The 22,418-nt window shown below is 36.6% G+C and overlaps 1 protein-coding gene across 1 annotated transcript in view; it reads left to right on the top strand.

The window, feature by feature from the left end:
* UBR5 (ubiquitin protein ligase E3 component n-recognin 5) overlaps window positions 1-22,418 on the top strand; it is a 94,738-nt gene that overhangs the window by 64,655 nt on the left and 7,665 nt on the right. The window contains exons 38-55 of the mRNA XM_014550202.1: window positions 248-505; window positions 1,035-1,303; window positions 1,653-1,864; window positions 6,391-6,621; window positions 7,133-7,206; window positions 8,368-8,540; window positions 8,634-8,747; window positions 9,693-9,913; window positions 11,492-11,612; window positions 11,696-11,794; window positions 14,229-14,472; window positions 15,981-16,092; window positions 16,617-16,761; window positions 17,671-17,801; window positions 19,092-19,152; window positions 20,896-21,071; window positions 21,298-21,382; window positions 22,164-22,319. Coding sequence (XP_014405688.1) covers window positions 248-505; window positions 1,035-1,303; window positions 1,653-1,864; window positions 6,391-6,621; window positions 7,133-7,206; window positions 8,368-8,540; window positions 8,634-8,747; window positions 9,693-9,913; window positions 11,492-11,612; window positions 11,696-11,794; window positions 14,229-14,472; window positions 15,981-16,092; window positions 16,617-16,761; window positions 17,671-17,801; window positions 19,092-19,152; window positions 20,896-21,071; window positions 21,298-21,382; window positions 22,164-22,319 — 2,882 coding nt within the window. The remainder of the gene's footprint in view (window positions 1-247; window positions 506-1,034; window positions 1,304-1,652; window positions 1,865-6,390; window positions 6,622-7,132; window positions 7,207-8,367; window positions 8,541-8,633; window positions 8,748-9,692; window positions 9,914-11,491; window positions 11,613-11,695; window positions 11,795-14,228; window positions 14,473-15,980; window positions 16,093-16,616; window positions 16,762-17,670; window positions 17,802-19,091; window positions 19,153-20,895; window positions 21,072-21,297; window positions 21,383-22,163; window positions 22,320-22,418) is intronic.

Here is a 22,418-nt window from a genome sequence, read left to right as displayed (position 1 = left end):
GTTAGTAAAGAAGGTACTATTTTAATAATGTTTTGCTTTTTTGTTATTTTAAATAATGGATTAATTTTAAGGTTCATTTAAAAGAGTTCTTTTCTAATTAAACTATTTTAATGATATGTTTTGTGGATTGTTGAATACAGCCTGACATTCCGTTTAGTACATATATTTTCCTGAATCAGGGGGTACACTGTAGTTTTAAATGTCAACAAACTCACAGTGGTTTTGCTTTTAAAAATTAAAAATTTAGGTGCAAGCAGTGTTCCTGCCTTCTTTTCTGAAGATGACTCACAGTCAAATGACTCGAGTGATTCTGATAGTAGCAGTAGTCAGAGTGACGACATAGAGCAGGAGACCTTTATGCTTGATGAGCCTTTAGAGAGAACCACGAACAGCTCCCACGCTAACGGTGCTGCTCAAGCTCCCCGTTCCATGCAATGGGCTGTCCGAAACACCCAGCATCAGCGAGCAGCCAGCACAGCCCCTTCCAGCACATCCACGCCAGCAGGTAAGTCTGAAAATTTGGTATTCCTAAAGTGTTGACTAGGTATTTTTGTGAAGTTCCACATGTTCCTCTAGAAAACAGATAGTTTCATAATAGTTTCTATTTTGCTGAGGTCAAATATAAAAATTATTTCTATAAGCATATATCATGGTTTCTCAGTCTTTGTACCATTGCTAAATAGTTGTTTATTTTTGTAATTGTCTATTGCAGGATGTTTAGCATCATCTGTGCTGTTTACCTACTCACTAGATGCCATTAGCAACCCCTCGCTCTCGTGTGACAACCAAAAATGTTTGCTTATGTTGCCAAATGTCCCCCCCTTTTGTGGGGGCAGTGGCAAAATTGCCTCTGGTTTATAGTAATTCTTGTCTCCCTTATCATTCGTAAATTAGCATGGCTTAAAAAAGTTTTTGGCTGTTTCCACATTTGCAAGTACATTTGATCTTTTAACTCTTTAAAATATATATAGTGCTCAAGAAACATAGTAAGCAACTGGCATTAGCTTATTGTGCTTGTCCTTTTTTCCTTACAGCAAGTTCAGCAGGTTTGATTTATATCGATCCTTCGAACTTACGCCGCAGTGGTACCATCAGCACGAGTGCTGCAGCGGCAGCAGCTGCGTTGGAAGCTAGCAATGCCAGCAGCTACTTAACATCTGCAAGCAGTTTAGCCAGGGCTTACAGCATTGTCATCAGACAAATCTCAGACTTGATGGGCCTTATTCCTAAGTATAATCACCTAGTATACTCGCAGATTCCAGCCGCTGTGAAATTGACTTACCAAGATGCAGTAAACTTACAGGTATGAAATTTCTGAAAACTTACTTGTTCAAATATATTTTTTGGCTGTCAATTATGAGAATTTCAGTATAATGGGAATTAATGTTACAAATACTTAAATGTTTACATAATACTACTACCATAAGTCCTCCCTATAGGTTATCGATAGGTTCTTTGACTTTAAGCAAAATGAAACCAATTTTACCATAACACTAATGGATATAAATAAGAGTTAAGTTCCTATAGTATCACATCAACAAAATGACATTATTCAAGGACCTGCTGTGTATCAAATTTAACTTTATTTTGTTAGTTTTAACTATATTAGTTTGGTTTTTACAGTTTTAACTATTTTAGTTTGGTCTTCATAGAACTATGTAGAAGAGAAGCTTATTCCCACATGGAACTGGATGGTCAGTATTATGGATTCTACTGAAGCTCAGTTACGTTATGGTTCTGCATTAGCATCTGCCGGTGACCCGGGACACCCAAATCATCCTCTTCACGCTTCTCAGAACTCAGCACGGAGAGAGAGGATGACCGCACGAGAAGAGGCTAGTTTACGAACCCTTGAGGGCAGACGGTATGAAAGTCTTCAGTTATGCTTGTATGTTTTGGCAGACCCTTGTATTCTAGAATGTTTTTTACATAAGATCTCAGTTTGTTGTGAAGGAGGAATTTAGTACCTTACATTACTTCTTTTTAACTATGTAGCTGAAGCAAAACAAATAAGTTATAATCCAGGCTATTTTTAAAAATTTATTTGTATTGTAGGAATCTTATGCTAAACTAGAGGCCCGGTGCACAAAATTCGTGCACTTGGGGGGTGGTCCCCTCAGCCTGGCCTGTTCCCTCTCACAGTCTGGGGGCCCTGGGAGGATGTCCGACTGATGGCTTAGGCCCACTAGGCTGTCAGTCGGACATCCTTAGCATTACCATGGAGGCGGGAAAGGCTCCTACCACTGCCTCTGTGCTCGCCAGCCATGAGCCTGGCTTCTGCCTGAGTGGCCCTCCCCTTGTGGGAGCACACTGACCACCAGCTACAACACAGCAACTCCTGGATTGAGTGTCTGCCCCCTGGTGGTCAGTGTGCATTATATTTGCATATTAGCCTTTTATTATATAGGACTAGAGGCCCAGTGCACAAAATTCATGCATGGGTGGGGGGGGGTGTCCCTCAGCCCAGCCTGCACCCTCTCCAATCTGGGACTGCTGGCTCCCAACTGCTTGCCTGCCTGCCTGCCTTATTGCCCCTAACCACTTCTGCCTGCCAGCCTGATCACCCCCTAACCACTCCCCTGCCAGCCTGATCGATGCCTAACTGCTCCACTGCCAGCCCGATCGCCCCCAACTGCCCTCCCTTGCAGGCCCAGTCACCTCCAACTGCCCTCCCCTGCAGGCCTGGTCCCCCCCAACTGCCCTCCCCTGCTGGCCCAGACACCCCTAACTGCCCTCCCCTGCTGGCCTGGTCCCCCCCAACTACCTTCCCCTGCTGGCCTGGTCCCCCCCAACTACCTTCCCCTGCTGGCCTGGTCCCCCCCAACTACCTTCCCCTGCTGGCCTGGTCCCCCCCAACTACCTTCCCCTGCTGGCCTGGTCCCCCCCAACTACCTTCCCCTGCTGGCCTGGTCCCCCCCAACTACCTTCCCCTGCTGGCCTGGTCCCCCCCAACTACCTTCCCCTGCTGGCCTGGTCCCCCCCAACTACCTTCCCCTGCTGGCCTGGTCCCCCCCAACTACCTTCCCCTGCTGGCCTGGTCCCCCCCAACTACCTTCCCCTGCTGGCCTGGTCGCTCACAACTGCCATCCCCTGCAGGCCATCTTGTGACCACATGGGGGCGGCCATCTTGTGTGAGGGTATGGCGGTCAGTTTGCATGTTACCCCTTTATTATATAGGATACATCATCATTTTTGAAGTAGTTGGTTTACATCAGGGTTGGGGAACCTTTTTTTGGTCAAGGGCCATTTGGGTATTTATAACATCATTCTTGGGCCATACAAAATTATCAACTTAAAAATTAGCCTGCTATATTTGGTCAAACATTTAATAAGCTCACCCCTAATGCCTTTGCAAGGCCAGACCAAATGGTTTTGCGGGCCTTATATGGCCCTGGAGCCAGACATTCCCCACCCCTGGCTACGTCCTTGTCTTAATCCCCAAGTTCCTTATCTTAATCCCCAAGCTCTGCATTCCTGTTCCCCTTGAAAGGCATATATTCATGGAAAAGGCATAAATTCATTGAACATGATTGAATATGAATGTACTTTGTACTCAGGAGGGGGAAATTCTGTAATTACCATAGCTGTTCTTTGGTTCTTCAAATCACATTTCTTTTTCTACCTTCTCCAGCCTGCTGAAATCATATTTAAAGAGTACTTCTTTGTGGATTTGTTATGTTCTTTCTATTCAGTTATAAAATAACCTTTTTCAGGACTAGGAATTAGGACAAACATTGATCACTACTAGAGCAGTGGCAGTGCTATGTAGTGAAAGTGCCTGTACCTCAAGTCAGAGTCCTAGGATTTGGTTCTAGCTTTGGCTCAGGCTAAACAACCTTGCTTCTTTGGGTGGATCATAAAAGGGGGAAAGCAAGGTCTAGGAGACTGCTTAGGAAATTTAACCAGACTATGGTTGGAGTGTAATAGTTTCTAAACTAAAGTGGCAGGTAAAAGTCAGGAAGGGAGGAGAGAGAAGCTTTGAAATCATAAACAGGTTAGGGCCTTGTTGAGGGATAGAGCAAAAGGAGGCAGAATTTACTTTGAGATTTTCAGACTTTGATTATGAATAACTAATAGGAAAATACAAAGAAAAACATAGAGGAGTGTAATGAAAATACATACTTGCTTTTGAACTTGTTAAGAACTGCGAGAGAATTTCATGGAAATGTCCATTATGCAAAATTGAATTCTTGGCAGAGAGATCTAGACTAGAGATAAGATTTTGGTGGCATCAGCTTTCCTGCTCTAGGAAGCCTGCTCTACACACAGGCACAAGCCTTGTCTTCATTAGGCTAGTCTACTCCGAAGAACAGAGTTCTGGTAATAGATCTTTCATTGGTCACAGGGTTCTCCCTTTCTCTCTTGCTCTTACTCTACTATAACAGCTTTATTGAGATATAACCTGTTTAAAGTGTATACAGTAGTTCCATAGTTTTGAGCATAATCATAGCTATGCACAACCATCACAATGAATTTTGGAATACTTTAATTTTCTACACAAGAAACCCCATGCCTATTATCAGTCATACCCCATTTCCACTACCTTCCAACCCTAAGCAACCACTGATCTACTACTCTCTGTCTCTCTAAATTTGTCTATTCTGGACATTGCACATAGATGGATTTGTATAATATGTGGTCTTTTGTGCCTGGCTTCTTTTACTTAGCATAATGGTTTTAAGGTTCATCCAAAATATGCCTTTGGCCACCTTTTTGGCTATTATGAATAATACTGCTATGAACACTTGTGTACAGGTATAGACATGTATTTGTGTGGACATGTGTTTTCAATTATCGTGGGTCTATACCTGGTTGGGAGATTGCTGGATCATATAGTAATCTGTTTAACCTTTTGAGGAACTGCCAGACTCATTTCTAAAGTGGCTGTGCCATTTTATATTCCCAGTACCAGTGTATGGAGGGTTCCAGTTTCTCCACATCTTTGCCAACACTTGTTATTATCTGTCTTTTTGATAATAGCCATCCTAGTAGGTGTGAAGTGGTATCTCATTGTGGTTTTGATACTCATTTTCCTAATTGCTAATGATGTTGTTGAGCATCTTTTCATGTGTTATTGGCCGTTAGTATATGGTCTTTGGAGAAATGTCTACTGGTATTTAGATCTTGGTCCTTTTTTAAGTTGGCTTGTCCTTTTATTATTGAGTTGTATGAGTTCTTTATATATTCTGGATACTCGTTCCTTATCAGAAACAGTATTTGCAGAAATTTTGTCCTATTCTGTGGGTCGTTTTCACTTTCTTGATGGTGTCCATTGAAGGACAAACGTTTTTACTTTTGAGAAAGTCCAGTGCTATCTCTGTTTTCTTCTGTTGCTTATGCTTTTGGTGTCATTTTAGGCAGTGGCTCTCAAATGTGGTCCCCAGAGCAGCAGCAAGAGTATCACCTGAGAACTTGTTAAAAATGCAAATTTTGGGGCCCTACCCTACACCTACTTGAAACTATAAGGGTGGGGCCAACTATCCCCTTTAACAAGCCCTCCAGGTGATTTTGATGGATGCTAAACTTTGAGAACCATTGTCTTTAGGGAAGGCGTTCCTTCTGCCATTCCCAAGGATACTAGAATTTCTTTCCTGTATGAAAGTACAGGACTGTAAATCATACACAATGGTCATATTTCTGAAGCAGAGCCACAGGCTTAATGGATAGTTTAAGCCTGTGGGTAGTTTTTATCTATGGACTAGAGGCCAGGTGCATGAATTCGTGCGCAGGTGGGGTCCTTCTGGGTGGCCCGCAGGGATCGGGCCGAAAACCCGCAGTCCAATGCCACCTGCTGCTCCCACTCATCCTGGCCCCACTGTGCCTGCCGCTGGCTCGCACCCAATCAGTCCCGATCGGGAGAGGTTCGCGCTGCCGCAGCATCCACCAGCCATGAGCCCTGCATCTGGTGCCCTCCCAAGGGGAGTGGCCTGTGGGATTGTGCTGAAACCGGCTCTCTGACATCCCCCGAGGGGTCCCAGATTGTGAGAGAGCGCAGGTCAGGCTGAGGGAACCCACCGGTGCACAATTGGGCCGGGGAGGGACCACGGAAGGGCTCCACGGTGTGTCCAGTCCTCAGCAGCAAGCTAACCTACTGGTCAGAGCATCTGCCCCCTGGTGGTCAGTGTACATCATAGCAACTGGTCGGCCAGTTGACTGTCTGCCCTCTGGTGGTCAGTGCACATCATAGCGAGCGGTTGAGCAGTGTTAGCCTATCATTAGCATATTACGCTTTGATTGGCTGTTCGGTTGTTCTGTCGTTTGGTCTATTTGCATATTACCCTCTTATTATATAGGATAGTTTCAGTTCCTAATTTTGCATATTTATGATGGTGGTAAATTTCATGTTTGTGTTCTTTTTGTAAACATTTTCATTTCTTTTTATTCCTATAGCCGTGCCACATTGCTTAGTGCTCGCCAAGGAATGATGTCAGCTCGAGGGGACTTCCTAAATTATGCTCTTTCTCTAATGCGGTCTCATAATGATGAGCATTCGGATGTCCTTCCAGTTTTGGATGTTTGCTCACTGAAGCATGTAGCATATGTTTTTCAAGCCCTTATATATTGGATTAAAGCAATGAATCAGCAGACAACATTGGATACACCTCAACTGGAACGCAAAAGGTATCCATACTTGCCCTGAGGTTGGTTTAAGAAGTACTTACTTGCTCAGTGTGGTCTTCATTAGTATATTGTCCAATACCTGGAGTAAGGAGAACAGCTTTGCAAAAGAGAAATAGTGCAGGAATATTTCATGTGGGAAAGTGGACTTGAGTATACCCAACCTTTCACTGTAGCTAAAGCCTTACTTAAAACAGGAAACCTAAGAATCCAGTTAAGCTTTATATTCGAGCTAGTTTGGTCTGGCTGATCATATATTAGAGTTTGTATAAATACTCACTCACTGTTTCTTGGTCTGATTAGCTTTTTACTTGTATTTAAATCTATTTTGTAATTGTGACACACATAGCTGGTCAGTCTATCATTCCCAGAGTCTGAAACTTTATCAAAATGTTTGAAGTTGTTTAGATACTTAACCCTTTTCATTGTTTTTTGCTTATAATTCCCATCATCTTTGCTTCTGTTCATATTACACAAAAATTTCATGTAAAACAACTCATTTGTCTTTTTAAAGGACGCGAGAACTCTTGGAACTGGGTATTGATAATGAAGATTCAGAACACGAAAATGATGATGACACCAATCAAAGTTAGTGCACAGAAAATCTGCTAATCTACTGCAAGAAATGGCTGCCTCAGTAGTTCCCCTTCAAGCTTTTTAACTTCATTATTTTCTGTCTGGGTGGGGATTTCTCTATTCTTCTCTATGTTCCATTTCTTGCCTTTTCTGTCCATTTTTCCTTATAAATCCTTGCATTATTTGCTTCATAAATAAGAATGATTAAAGGAACGTTATGAACTTTTCAATAATCAGTATTTTTCCTGCATAATCTTTGCATCTCTCCTGTACATTTCTTAGTTTTATTTTTACTCTTAAGTGTGTAGGCATTGCATTAAAGTCTTAGCAGAACCTTCGTTAATATTGATGCAAAATAGATTTAGTCAAGAAGATGGGAAATATCAAATATCAAAATCTGTAATAAAAAAAAGTATTCCAAACTCAAGGAATTTTGGGGATTTTCTGCAGTTTGTCGTTTTTAGCTATTCAAGTGGAATTAAAAAAGTTTTTTAAATGGGGTCAGTTAGTCCACTTGATCCTTACTATCAGCTAGCACTTTCACCCAACCCAGGGAAAGACAGCTGTGCTAACTGGTAGTTTTGAGTACCCAGCCATTGCTTCCTATTGTTTTCACAACACACAGTAAGCCCCTCTCAGAGTTTAATTCCATTAAAGGGAGTTGGTGTGCTGACTTCCTATCGGGATTCATGAGTGCCCAGAGAATTTCTCTGTTTGTCTTCTTATAGAGGAAGCAAAACTTACAAGTAAGCAAATGCTCGAATTTCAGCTCCTGACCATTTCCTCTTTTTGGAGTCATGTGAGCCGGGTCATGAATATGCTCAGGAATCTACCTGTATTCGGGTCTGAATCTTTATAGAGAGATAAAGAGAAGGATATGGGAAACTTCCATCTAATATAAAATGGAGCAATATTTGTTACTGCTAATTATTTTTTGGCAAGTTCTTATTGTTATTTAAAATACACATAACATAAAATTTACCATTATTATCCTTTTGAGCTGCTAAAAATTTAAATTATTTAAAAATATTATAAAAATTTTGGACTATTATTTTTGAGTGCCATTAAAATTTATAGAGATAATTTGGACTGAGCAGATTAAGATTCTTTTACCCTTCCCCAATGATTAAATAATTTTTCTAAAAACCATACATTTCATCTCTTTATGTTTAGGTGCTACTTTGAATGATAAGGATGATGACTCTCTTCCTGCAGAAACTGGCCAAAATCATCCATTTTTCCGACGCTCAGACTCCATGACATTCCTTGGGTGTATACCCCCAAATCCATTTGAAGTGCCTCTGGCTGAAGCCATCCCCTTGGCTGATCAACCACATTTGTTGCAGGTGATTTAAATTAACTGGTATTCAGGTTTCTTTTTAATTGACTATTTTTTTCAAATGTACAATGTAACTAGAATATTTCTGCTAAAATTGCAGCCAAATGCTAGAAAGGAGGATCTTTTTGGCCGACCAAGTCAGGGTCTTTATTCTTCATCTGCCAGTAGTGGGAAATGCTTAATGGAGGTTACAGTGGATAGAAACTGCCTTGAGGTAAGATAGTAAAAATCTTTGCAATACAATATTTGTAAATAAGCATTTTTTTATTTTTGGAACTGCATTAATTCAGAATATTGTATTTCCTCAAGTAATTTAAGTATCATAAATTCCTGTTTTATGTCAACAAAAGGAATTCCAACTATTTTATTAGCCAGCTTTGAGACTAATTGTGCTATGTCAGGTTACTTCATCGATAAAGCAGGAGTTTCATTATGTGCTCTTCCTATTTTACAGTTTGTTATAATGTTCCTGAAAATTTAAATTTATATGTACATATATGAATACATACTTTATATGAGCATGTATAATAATTAGCTTGAAATTTTTCTTTTTGAATTTAGAATGTGAATAAATAAGGTAATATTAATAATTTGTTCAATAATTCTACCTCCTAAGCACTGTCTCAATTAATTCTTATAGCCATGTTGGGTAGAAAACATTGTTATCTTGATTTTATAGGTAATAAATTGGAGAGATTACATATATTTCATGTGGTAATGTGTATTGTTATACAGCTGGTTAAGTGAAAGATCTAGATTTTAGATAAAAGTCTGATTTCAGAGCCTAAAATTATTCTGTACTGTATCTCCAATGAAAAAAGTAATAACATGTTTAAGAGCCATCATCGAAGAAATTTAGTTGAATATAATTTTTTATTATCTAAATGATAAAAAAAAACAACCTGAAGATGCATAAGAGACTTAATAACCACAGATATTACAGAGATTCTTTTAAAAGTTCTTGGAGGCTGCTGTGGTAGATGCACTGGACTTGGTGGTCAGTGAGGGGAATCACACAGACAAGAAACAGCTGCATCTTTGTAGGTGAAGTGCCAGAAAGGAATTCCATCACTTGCATGTGATTGCTATGGAGTAGTAGTAAGTTGAAGACAAAATCTAGTTATTTTAATATGTAACTTTTAAATGTAAAAATTCATAGGTTCTTCCAACTAAAATGTCTTATGCTGCCAACTTGAAAAATGTAATGAACATGCAAAATCGGCAAAAAAAGGAAGGGGAAGAACAGAACATGGTGCCAGAAGAAGCCGAGAGTGCAAAACCAGGGCCATCTGCTCATGATCTTGCTGCACAGCTGAAAAGCAGTTTACTGGCAGAAATAGGACTGACTGAAAGTGAAGGGCCACCTCTTACCTCTTTCAGGTATTTGCTAAGTGAAGATAGTTTTTCTGTTGTATTACTTTTATGGCTATGATATAATTGTAAGAATTTTTTATTTAGAAATTTTACAATTTTATTTCATTTTTTGACGAATAGTATAATTAAATGTTATTTTATATTTTTGTGTTTTCATAGGTTATAAGCAGATATTTAAATACTAAATTTTAGTTTTATGGATTGTTGTCTTTTTGTGACTGTGTTGTCATTATTATTTTCTCACTTTGAGGAAATTCTAAGACTGGTTTTTAATGTTTAGTACTGAGTTAAAGTATATATATATATATATATATATTAGAGGCCCGATGCACGAAATTCATGCAAAGGGCTCAGCCCTTGCAGCTGTGGAAGGACGTCTGGAAGATCGTTCAGCTGTCTGGTCTAATTAGCATATTATGCTATTATTATTATATATGTATGTATATCTCCATGTCAAATAACCAATTATAGACTTATTTCCAGCAGCTCAGTTAAGGGGGGGACATGTGAATAACTAGAAAGCTTTCTAGATTTGTGGTTCTCACACTTTCTTGAAGTTCTTTGCCAGGTCCACAGTAGGTCATTCTCTTGCAAGAGATAGGCTCTTTGCTTTCCCAATAAAAATTTGCCAGTATACACTGTTGCTCAATATGGCTAATCACCAAATGATTTGTAGATTATTTGCTATATATATGCTCTGTGTTTTTTGCTTACATAATGTCAGATAATATTTTTGCTTAGGAGGAATTAGACTAGTTTAGGAAACTATATATACTCTACATACATGGCCTAACAACCATAAAAGGCAAGGAAGAATCATGGACTAGGGTGGCCCAAGTTTCCTAGAGACAGTATGGCTTGAGCTGAGGTGGTTAGAATGTGTAGAAGCAGGTGGATTGATAGAAGAATAGAGGTAGGGAGATAAATTAGAAAGCTGTTATTAGTTCTGGCTATTGGTTAAAAAAAAAAAAAAAGAGGCTGAAGTAGATTATTGCCTATGCCTTTGCGGGGGGCGGCGGTGGGGGATGGAAAGGAAATCATGGAAAGGAAGGAGAAGCTCATGAAGGCCTTGCCTTGATCACTCTGGAGGAACTCGGGGAAGAAAAATTAGAATTTGTTTCATGTTGATGCAGTAAGGAAGTACATGTTACTGCTGAGAGAGGTCTGGAGGCAATGTCACTGTAGCAAAGAGGCCATATTCAGTTTACCATGTTGAGTTGAGTATCATTGGAGTGGTTATATTTAACGTAGTGGAAATTCTGGTCCATTGTGGAAGTGTGAACTAGAGAGGTGTCTGGGAATCACCTAATGGGGATAGACATTGTACTTGGAGAAGAGGTAAAATGAAAGTTGGAAATAGGAGGTAGCCTGACTTAAAAGACAGCAGGAACAATTGAGTAAAAATGAGACGTTCTGTGAGGAAGGAGGAGCTATAAAAAGTTCTCCATTAGAGAAGATATGGTTTAAAATACTTAAAGCCTCAGAATATTAAAAGACTAAGTAAATTACATCATTGGCCAAAAGTCAGGGAATTTTTAGAGTTGGCTAAATTACTTCCCCCTTCTCCCCTTAAATTTCTTACAGGCCACAGTGTAGCTTCATGGGAATGGTTATTTCCCATGATATGCTGCTAGGACGTTGGCGCCTTTCATTAGAACTGTTCGGCAGGGTATTCATGGAAGATGTTGGAGCAGAACCTGGATCAGTATGTATTTTGAGCACTTTAAATTCTATTTTGTCTATAAGAACGTATTTCAGAGAATAATTCTGTCATGCATTTTTTTTAAGATCCTAACCGAATTGGGTGGTTTTGAGGTAAAAGAATCAAAATTCCGTAGAGAAATGGAAAAACTGAGAAATCAGCAGTCAAGAGATTTATCACTAGAGGTAAAGGTATTTAGAATTTCTTATACTCTACATATAGTATGCCATTTATATTAAGTTTAAAAACAAAAATTAATCTTGCTTAGGGATATGTGCTGTATAATTCAAAATTTAAAGAAAATAAATGGTAGTTACCACATTTAGAATAGGGGCTGTCTGCTTCCTAGCATCCTCTAGTGATGATCAGTGATTTTTTTGTTTCAGTTTCTCTCTCTCTCTTTTAAAGTATCATTAAGAACACATGGATTTAAATGTTTCTGATGGGCATTTCATTGGGGATATTATTCCAATTGATGCTCAAATTGTCTCTTCTTTGATTAGTGGGAGTCTGATTCCTTTTTGGCTTTTGAGTCCTTCTGACATGAATAATCTTTGATAACTTCCTTCCTTTTTGGTATGTCTCATCTTGTATATATATCCCGTCACAGACCTTACTTAAGTCAGCCATTTCTTCAAGAAGTCCTTGTTCCTTTTGGTAGGAAATTGTATTTTGAGATTATGATCTGGGCTCTTAAGGTTTCTTGCTGCCTCCTAGGGCAGTCATTGATTCTAGGCCTTTTTAGTGGAGAGAGCTAGGAAATGCTTTTTAACAAACAAAGCAAACAAAAGAACAAGAAGAATATTACATCATGAGTTCATCCTGATAATCGCAATCAAATTTAAGATTAGGGATCAAACAGTTTTTTGTTGATTTTCACCTCTTAGTCTTGATTGCCTTTCTTTCAAACTGAATATCCAAATTTCCAACAACACTGATAACTTCACTCATTTGCTTTTATCCTACAGCATACATGTATCAGTCTGAAAATCACAATGTCAACACTACCACAAAATGATAATTGAAAATAGCTTAAGATTTATTTGCAGTTTTTTTGTTGTTGTTTTTGTCCTTAGAGCATATCCAGTTGGGAGATGTACAAATTACTTTGTTTTAAAGTTACTTGAAATAATTTATCTTGGTGTGGTTTTGCTATCATCTCCATATAATTAGGGCCTTTTGTTTTATTTTGCTTTCAGCTTTTAGGGGTTGCTTTCTCCTTTTATTTTTTTATTTTTCATAATGAATGTAAAATATCTACAATGTTGCAAGGTCAACTCTACAAAGAAGATGTATGTATTCAGAGAAATCTAGTTTCTATTCCTATTTTTGTCTCTTTTACATGTCCCCTGCCCTTCAAGTTTTAAATTAAAGTTTATTTCCCTCCTCACTTTAAAAATTTATAATCATGCATGTGTATTCATTACCTTTCTCTCTCTCCCCCTTCCCACCCCAACTATGCTATACATTTTACTCCATCTTTATTTTACCAGTAAAGCGTATATCCTAGAGATAAAGCCTTAACTGCATGTAGAGATATTCTGCTTCCTGTTACAGCTGTTTAGTCCTAGTGTACTGCTAAGGCATTTTATAATTGTATCTGGTTGTTTTTTTTGTTGTTGCTGTTTTTTAGTCAGTCTCCTATTGATAGGCATTTTGGTTTGTTTACAGTCTTTTTGCTGTTACAGTAACTAGTGTGATGAGTAGCCTCCTATGTTTCTCTTGTGGTCTAGTATGTCCTATATTTTACCTAGGTTGAGAGATTCCTAGACATTGAACCTAGATATGGGTCAAAGGGCATGTGCATACATAATTTTGCCAAGTATTGGCAAACACCTCTGCATAATGGTTGTATATTTTTACACTTTGAACATCAATATGAGAATAGTCTTGCCAGCATTTTGTCGAATTTTTAGACTTTACCAATCTGACAGATTAAGAAGTGGCATTACAGTATAGTTTTAATTTGCGTTTCTTTTATGAGCAAGGTTAAACGTTGTTTCATATATATAAGGATATTTCTTTTTTTGTGAATTCTTTGTTGATGTATCTTGCCCATTTTTTTTTTTTCTGTTTAAGTTGTTTGTGTTTTAGAATCATATTATCTTTAGGTGATAATGCATACTACTCATGAATATGTATCTTTGTATTAGAAGGTGCAAAAATTTTCCCTAGTTGTCATTTTCTTTAACTTTGTGTGTGGTGTTCCATATTTTCTTTTAGTATTTGCTATTTAAAAAAAAATGTTCACACTGTAGATCCACTTGCAGTTTATTCTGGTGCATTCTAAAATTGAATGAATTGCTGTTTCTAGTAGACCTTTTAGGAAAGTGTTAGAATTGAGTTAAATTCCATTATCCTGATTTAATACAAGACATTCTTGTATACTTTTGAATGTTGTTTATTTGGAATGTATAAGTCTCTGAGAACCTAAATTACTTTTGTTAGTTATTTAAATCAGTGGTCACCAACCTTTCGGACCTCACGGACCACCAGTTGGCTGGCGACTGCTGATTTAAATTATCAAGAAAAAGCTAAAATTAGATGTTCAGATGTTACATAGAAAATTTTCAGGATGGTTTCCGACACTGAATTTATTACTCTTTGATGTTTTAATAGGTGGATCGGGATCGTGATCTTCTTATTCAGCAGACCATGAGGCAGCTGAACAATCACTTTGGGCGAAGATGTGCTACTACACCAATGGCTGTACACAGAGTAAAAGTCACATTTAAGGACGAGCCAGGAGAGGGCAGTGGTGTAGCACGAAGTTTTTATACAGCCATTGCACAGGCGTTTTTGTCAAATGAAAAATTGCCAAATCTAGATTGTATCCAAAATGCCAACAAAGGCACTCATACAAGTAAGTACTCGACAGATAGCAAACATCATAAAAATCTTTTCTTGTTTGATTAAAACAATGATAATCATGGTTATATGTATTTATAGTGAGAGAACTTTAATGTACATTTACATTTTTATATACTTTCATTCTAGATTAATGGTTTAATCTTGTTTACACTATTCTAATCGATAGTTTAGCAGTTTGCCTTTTGTCACATATGTTTTCCTTAATGTTAATGAAAATTTAAATTTCTCATTTTAGTTGTTACAGGTTTAGGGGTGGGAGGTTGTAAGACCCATGGTACATTTCATAAAGTAAAACAAAGATCCATGGAAATATACAAGTTCAGCCTCTATATTTAATTAGTTCAGATACTTGAGAAGAAAATAATGTTCCCCAGAGCAGTGCTGTTAAACGTATGCTTTATAAAGTTGCTACTGGCTCCCAGTAAGATATGGAGCTTGGCAACCAAATGTAAATTGGTTGGCTTATATCACTAACCTCATTGTTTGTATTTTGGTAGTGAGATTTCTATTAACACTCTGGTGTAAGCTCTTTACCTCCTTTGAGGAGCAGCACTTTGGGATTAGAACTCTTGCCTAATTTTCAAGATTCCAATTAGCAAGTAAAAAAGTGAAAATTGCGAAAGGCTTGAGTAGGTGATAATTGGTCATTCATGAATAGGGGACAGAGTATTATCACTTTTGTAGGTGGGAGGATATAATAATTGAGGGGGAGAGGGAGTTACTAAGAAAATCCTATATTTTACCTAGGCTGTAGATGCATTTTATTGGGATTTTGTAAACCACCACTGTAGAGGCTGAATGAGCTCTAGAAAGGATTGAGGATGAAAAGATGGGGCGTGTACCCCAGCCTTTCATCATTAGTTTTACCATTTGACTTTCTATCTATAATAATAAAAGTGTAATATGCTAATTAGACTGGACAGCTGGACGACCTTCCAGATGAAGCTGGGGCTGCGAGGGCTGAGCCCCTTGCTCGAAATTTGTGCATCGGGCCTCTAGTAATCTTACAATAAGAAATTGGCAAATGTAAATTAGGAAACCTGGGGAGTCATAATGATTCAAAAATAATCTTTCTGCATATTCTTTGGAAACCATACTCAGGCTTATGTTTATAGTTTTAAAAGTAATGATAGTTAATGTTCTGGATGGCCTATAATATATAAAATCAAATACTAATAATAGGAAAGATGTTTGAATATGATTCTAATCCTGTAAGAAATATCAGCATTATTTATGGTGAAACTAACATAGCCCAGTTGCTACATATTATTTCACAGCTTTGATGTGACAAAGGAGGAAAAATTCATTAAACAAATACTGAACTAACACCTATTATATGCTAGATACATTCTGCACAATCACCCCAACCCTCAAAACCATAGGGAGAGTGATGCTCTAAAGCTGTTATGTCTTACTATGTTAGGTCATGTCCTCACATTGACTTTGAAGTAGTTGAAATTACATTCATCTAAACAAAGTGTATTTCATATTTCCTTCCAGGTTTGATGCAAAGATTAAGGAATAGAGGAGAGCGGGATCGGGAAAGGGAGAGAGAAAGGGAAATGAGGAGAAGTAGTGGCTTGCGAGCAGGTTCTCGGAGAGATCGGGATAGGTGAGATAATTTTTTATCTTTTGTTGAATTCTACCTTTTCTGATGAATTGAAGGCAGGTTTGTAAATAAAAGAATCTTAATTATGGACTATTTTTTACAAAATTAAAATTAATATTTGGATACATATATATAATAACTAAAATAGTCTCACCGTTTTTAAAATGTTCTGCTTTAAAAACTCAAGGGCAGTTGAAATTGTATTCGCTTTTTATTTATCCTTCTCATGTTCTTAATTGTTGAAACTTCATAGCATTCTTTCTTAAGTTTGTTTTAAAATTATAATTGTTGCAATTATGTTATTTAAACCTTTCAGTTTTTCTCCTGGTAGGATGATTGGCATTTTACTTTTGACTACAATCTCCAGGAATCATGGGTGGGCTCTTGATTCTGGTATTTTAAGGTCCTCTTCCCTTAGAATCAAATTGAACTATGCATTGTGAATCTACCTTCATTACCTGTTGTGCTGATATTTTCATTTTACAGACAAAGGAAATAAAATCATAATAGCGTTGTTCTTCTTTCAGAGACTTTAGAAGACAGCTTTCCATCGACACTAGACCCTTCAGACCAGCCTCTGAAGGGAATCCTAGTGATGATCCTGATCCTCTGCCAGCACATCGTCAGGCGCTTGGAGAAAGACTTTATCCCCGTGTACAAGCAATGCAACCAGTATGTACAGTGCAGTTGGCTGCCGCTTAATTAAAGTTGGTATTTTTAAAAATTGTCAGCTCCTGGCAAGTCATGTGGTTGAGGACTGTAGTAAGAATAAAGCTTAGGAAGGAACATGCTTGCTGGAGGGAAACTGTGTCGATAGCTTGAGGTTTGTTCAGTTTTCCTACCTATGCTACCTTGGCATTCTACCTCATAAGTTCCTTGTGTGCTAAAGGATTATCTGTGCATTGTATTTGTGCCATATTTGCACACATTGTTACATTTTAAAGTACACTTTTTATCTGTTATCAATCTGTAGTTAGAACACATTGCAAATATTGTACCTTAACTGTTGATAAATATTATAAGATTTTTATTTCAAATGTTCTCTCAGAGGTTTCTTTCATAATATGAAACAAACTGGTTGTGATTTTTGTCTTTGTACATAACTATATGTACAAGTTATAGCAAAAGAATAATAAAACAGAAACCCAATTATATTTCTGTCAGTAAATCCTTAGCCTTAAATATCAGCATCTTTTTCTCTCTCTTCCTCCTTCACTTCTTCCCTCCCTCTCTTTTTTTCTACCATTAAATGAAAGAAAGGTTTCTGGCATTCTGATAGGAAATAAAAACAGGGAAATTATTTGTATGTTAACTCATGAATATCAAGAGCGTTACAAAAAGGTTTACTATATAAATATTAAAATAGCTTTAACAAGACTGCTAGTGCATGGACTATTCATTCCCTACCAAAAGTTCTCTATAATTAAGCTTCTAGTTTAATAAAATACCTTATTGGTTCAGAAGTTTTTGAATTGTTATCTAAATTTCTTATTTTCCTTTTTCTTTTTGGAGCGTGCAAGATTGCTGATTTAGACAAATTTCAGAGAGTAGGGGCAATTAACATTTATTCATCATTTACAGGCTTTTGCAAGTAAAATCACTGGCATGTTGTTGGAGTTATCCCCAGCTCAGTTGCTTCTCCTTCTAGCAAGTGAAGATTCTCTGAGAGCAAGAGTGGATGAAGCCATGGAACTCATTATTGCACATGGACGGTAATGTGTACATTTGGGAAGGCATTTCAGTTTACATATCAGCTGCTTTATTATTAGGATGTGGATGCCACCATATCTTAGAATTTATACTATAAAGTATAAGACTTTAAATGGCTTTTCAAGAGATGGCTTAAAATCCATGATTGAGAGAGCCGAGTTTCACATTTATTAGAAAGTAGAGTTTAAGCATCCCTTATGTACGAGATATTTAGAAATTATAAGAAACACATCTCAAATTCTCCCATCACTATACCATCTTCATTACAGAAACTAAATACCTCAAGAAATTGGGGTATAGTCCCTGAGTTCTTGCTATAAGAATGAAATTTCTTTTAGGCTTCCTGATTTATCTCAATCCATGCAAGCTTTTGCTTTCCATTGTATAATTTATTTGAATAGAAAATGTTTAAATTTCTAACAGTTAAATTACTTACCCTTCTTTTTCCAAGGTGACAAGTGACATTAGGAAAATATGTTGTACTTATATTGTGCCTTCTATTCTGGGACTACCCTAATATCCAGTTTGAGGCTTTGAGATGTTACTTACTTTAGATGAAAGTTTATTTTTTCTTCTTAGTCATGATTTTGAATGAGGAACTTAGTTTAGATATAGTCCTAAAGATGGAAAGCCAGGTAGGCTAACCTCTGAAACTAAACAGCCACTTCCCTTATTTCAGACTTTGAATGGTCCAAGCCAAAAACTATTGCTAGAAATTTATTTTATTTGCTGTTACTACATTTCTCCTCTAGACTTTATGCACTATTTCTTTATTCCTCTTTCCTGTCTCTGGAGGTATCAGCACATTGATAGAGCTCAGCCCATTATAGAAAATATTGAGAGGATTGTACATTTTTGATGAGAAAAAGTTTTGTAAATATATGTAAGGTTTGCTAATTTAGTAGTATTTTCTATAGAATGCAAATAATTAATAATATTGACTGCTTTCTTCACCTACATGGGTTATGGAGTGAGTATGAAGTTATTAGTATCCTAGAATAATACATTAAAGAATTTGATTCCAATTGTGATTGCTTTCTGAACATTTTTCTGTTCTTTATAATGCTTCCCCAAGCTTAACTTTTAGCACCCCTATGAAGACCACATTATTTTGTCGTAGCCTTTAGTTCATTATTTTGAATCATGGCTTGGAACATCTAGTGCTTTTTATTTACTTCAAAACGTAAATGTATTTATAAATTATAAATAAGTTTAAATTTACATGTTTTCTCTACACTAAATTCTATATTTCACTTATCTGGAATGTGAAAGGTATTTTGTTTGTTTTTTAGGGAAAATGGAGCTGATAGTATCCTGGATCTTGGATTATTAGACTCCTCAGAAAAGGTACAGGTAAGGGATATTTTGTGTATGTGCTATTAATAAGCACTTGTAATTTGAATTACAGGAGGGGAGAAAAGCCATATTTATGAAGGAACTATGTCTTTATAAGTAAAATGCTTGATTATAGTAGAGAAAAAAACAAAGATAGGTGTCATGTACATAATCAAGTAATGAGATTGGTTTAGTTAGGGCTCAATATAACCCCATTCACTGGCTGCCTCCATTTAATCACAGCCTGAATTAAGCTTTAATTTAGAGATGTCATGAATTAATAGCAGAGGAGAGGCAATATGGAAGCCTAGAGCTTATTCTTCAAAGAAGCAGTGAGTGCAAAAGATGCAGACAAAATATGATGTGGTATAGCAATAAGGAAGGCTTTTTAGTGCAGATATGTTATTCTTAAGCTACAAAGGACTTCCTTGTCAGCCAAGATGGAGCAAACCCAGTATAATCTTATCTCTTTCACTGCTTACATCTAAAAACTCTAGACAAATATACAAAATGGAACTGCCTGAGGATCCTGAAAAGTAAACAGTAGCAGATTGGAGCAGGAAAGCAAAACTTGAAAAAACAGTTGGTATGATCATTGCTACTCCATCTTAGCTAGAAGATAGAGCAAAGGCTTTGAGAACTAACTTACAGTGTATAAATCACTGTCCCAAATCCCAGACTACATCAAATGGTGAATATGCAGAGCGGGCCCTAAACGGTAAAATGAAAAGCTTTGGAAACTTAATTGGTATTGGAACCACTGCACACAGAAGGTGACACTTCCAATCTGAAGCTAACCAGGTTGATTGCCAAAATATCAACATTCTCAACTTTCACAATATTCAAAATCTGGGAAACACTCCAAAATTATTCAATATCAAAGAACCAGGAAAGACTGACCAATTCTCCCAGTAGATGTTAACTTAGAGATGACCCTCTTGTTGGAATTATCAGACTTTACATCTCATGTTCTTTCTGTGAAGTAAAGGAATGACAAAATAGAGGTTCTAAGCAGAGAAATAGAAACTTTATAAGAGAATGAAAGGAAAATATTAGAATTAAAGTATAATGTCTAAAAGAAAATATTTCACTGGATAGCTCAGTAGCAGAATGAAGACAGAGAAAAGTGCCAGTCAACTTGAAGAGAGCTAGAAATTATCCATGTTGAAAAACAGATTTCAAATGGAACTATTTCAGGGATCATGAGTGATCAAACATTCATGTCATTGTAGTACCCAGAAAAGAGGAGAAAGAGCTTGCTACAGAAAAAATAATTGAAGAAATAATAGCTGAAACTTCCCAAATTTGATGCAAGGCAGATTTATAGATTCAAGAAGGTCAGTGAACTATAAACAGGATAAACTAAAAGAAACCTATGTCCAGACACATTATAATAAAACTGCTTTTGTAAAAAATAAAACAAAGCAGCCAAAAAACAGTGCCTTACATAGAGGGAAATGATGATTTGAAAGACTGGACTTCTCATCAAAAACTGGGAAGGTTGGACGAGAATGGAACATCATCCTTAAAGTGCTTTAAGAATTATCATTCTAGACTTCTAGATCCAGGGAAAATTATATTTAAGGAATTAAGGTGAAAGAAGCTACCAGAGTTTCATTAAAATGCTTTTATTTATATGAACAGATAAGTGAAAGACTAGTGTTGCTCCTCCTACCTGACTTCACTTTGAGTGATTTTAAGTTCATATGCTTTGTTTTTAAAATTAACTTTGGCACTTAATCTCTGATACTCTATTACTAGGAAAACCGAAAGCGTCATGGCTCTAGTCGAAGTGTAGTAGATATGGATCTAGATGATACAGATGATGGTGATGACAATGCCCCTTTGTTTTACCAACCTGGGAAAAGAGGATTTTATACTCCAAGACCTGGCAAAAACACAGAAGCAAGGTTGAATTGTTTCAGAAACATTGGCAGGTAAAATACCTCCCATCTTATATTTGAATTTTCAAAAAATTTCAGTTAATTAGACTTTTAAAATACATTAGTTTTTTAAATGTATATATATTCTAATTCATACTGATTAAAATGGGGCTATAGAAGATTTCTCAAAATACTGTATGTATATTATCTCCATGTGTGAGGGGTTATACATGTTTTAGAATTATTTGTAAATTTAAATATTTCCTGGTTTTATTTTTAGGATTCTTGGACTGTGTCTGTTACAGAATGAACTATGTCCTATCACATTGAATAGGCATGTGATTAAAGTGTTGCTTGGTAGAAAAGTAAGTGTTTTAATGAACCAAACTGCTCTTGTAATTGTAAAATTTTTCTTTTATAAAATAATTATATACTAGCATATTGTTTATGGCATTAATTTGATACTAAATTTTAATGCATTATAGCCATTATAAATCATTTTAAAATGTTTTTTAATCAAGCCCACTATTGTTTTCTATTAATACAGCAATATCATATTACATATTCTTTTTAAAAAAAATAAAACAACCCTCTGACCCTATTGAATTCTTAAAGTGTCCTACCTAAAATGTTCTAGAATAAAAGTTCAGCAACATATGTTCAGTTGCTGTGTCTAGCCTTTAATAATGTTTATGGAAAAGATCATGGAATCAAATAGATTCAAGTTTAACCCAATGACATGATCTTCAGCAAGTTACTGAATTCATTTGAGCATCAGATTTATCATCTGGAATTAATAATCTATATTTTATAATTATTGTCAAGACTAGGATTCATATTTAATTTAGGATCAGTTGCTCAGCATAATCATTGTTTAAAAATTAGTGCTGGTTTTTGCAAATATATTTTTTTGGAACTTAAAATTATACTATGGGCTTTAAATTGTTTCAAAAAATATGTTGTACTTGCTTTAAAAATTAAAATGTATTATCAGAACCAAAGATTAAATTTTTACCCCTTTAGATCAGTTATTAGATATTTACTGGAAAATTATTCTTTATCAGTATATCTCCAAATTATTTTTATCATACATTTTAATTTACTTATGAATAAAGTAAAAAAAAATTTTCATGATTACTTTCTTAGGTCAACTGGCATGATTTTGCTTTTTTTGATCCTGTGATGTATGAGAGTTTGCGGCAACTTATCCTTGCTTCCCAGAGTTCAGATGCTGATGCTGTTTTCTCAGCAATGGATTTGGCATTTGCGATTGACCTGTGTAAAGAAGAGGGTGGAGGACAGGTAAAGCAGTTTAAAGTAGTTTTCTGATTCTGGAAAGAGCATTTGGTTGGTCTGTTGTGCTTGTTTTATATAGAAACAATTTAGATAAACAGGAGCAGA

The sequence above is a fragment of the Myotis brandtii genome, unplaced genomic scaffold (genome assembly GCF_000412655.1).
Source record: "Myotis brandtii unplaced genomic scaffold, ASM41265v1 scaffold59, whole genome shotgun sequence".
In the NCBI taxonomy this organism is placed as follows: domain Eukaryota; kingdom Metazoa; phylum Chordata; class Mammalia; order Chiroptera; family Vespertilionidae; genus Myotis; species Myotis brandtii.
This window is presented reverse-complemented; position numbering and strand designations above follow the sequence as displayed.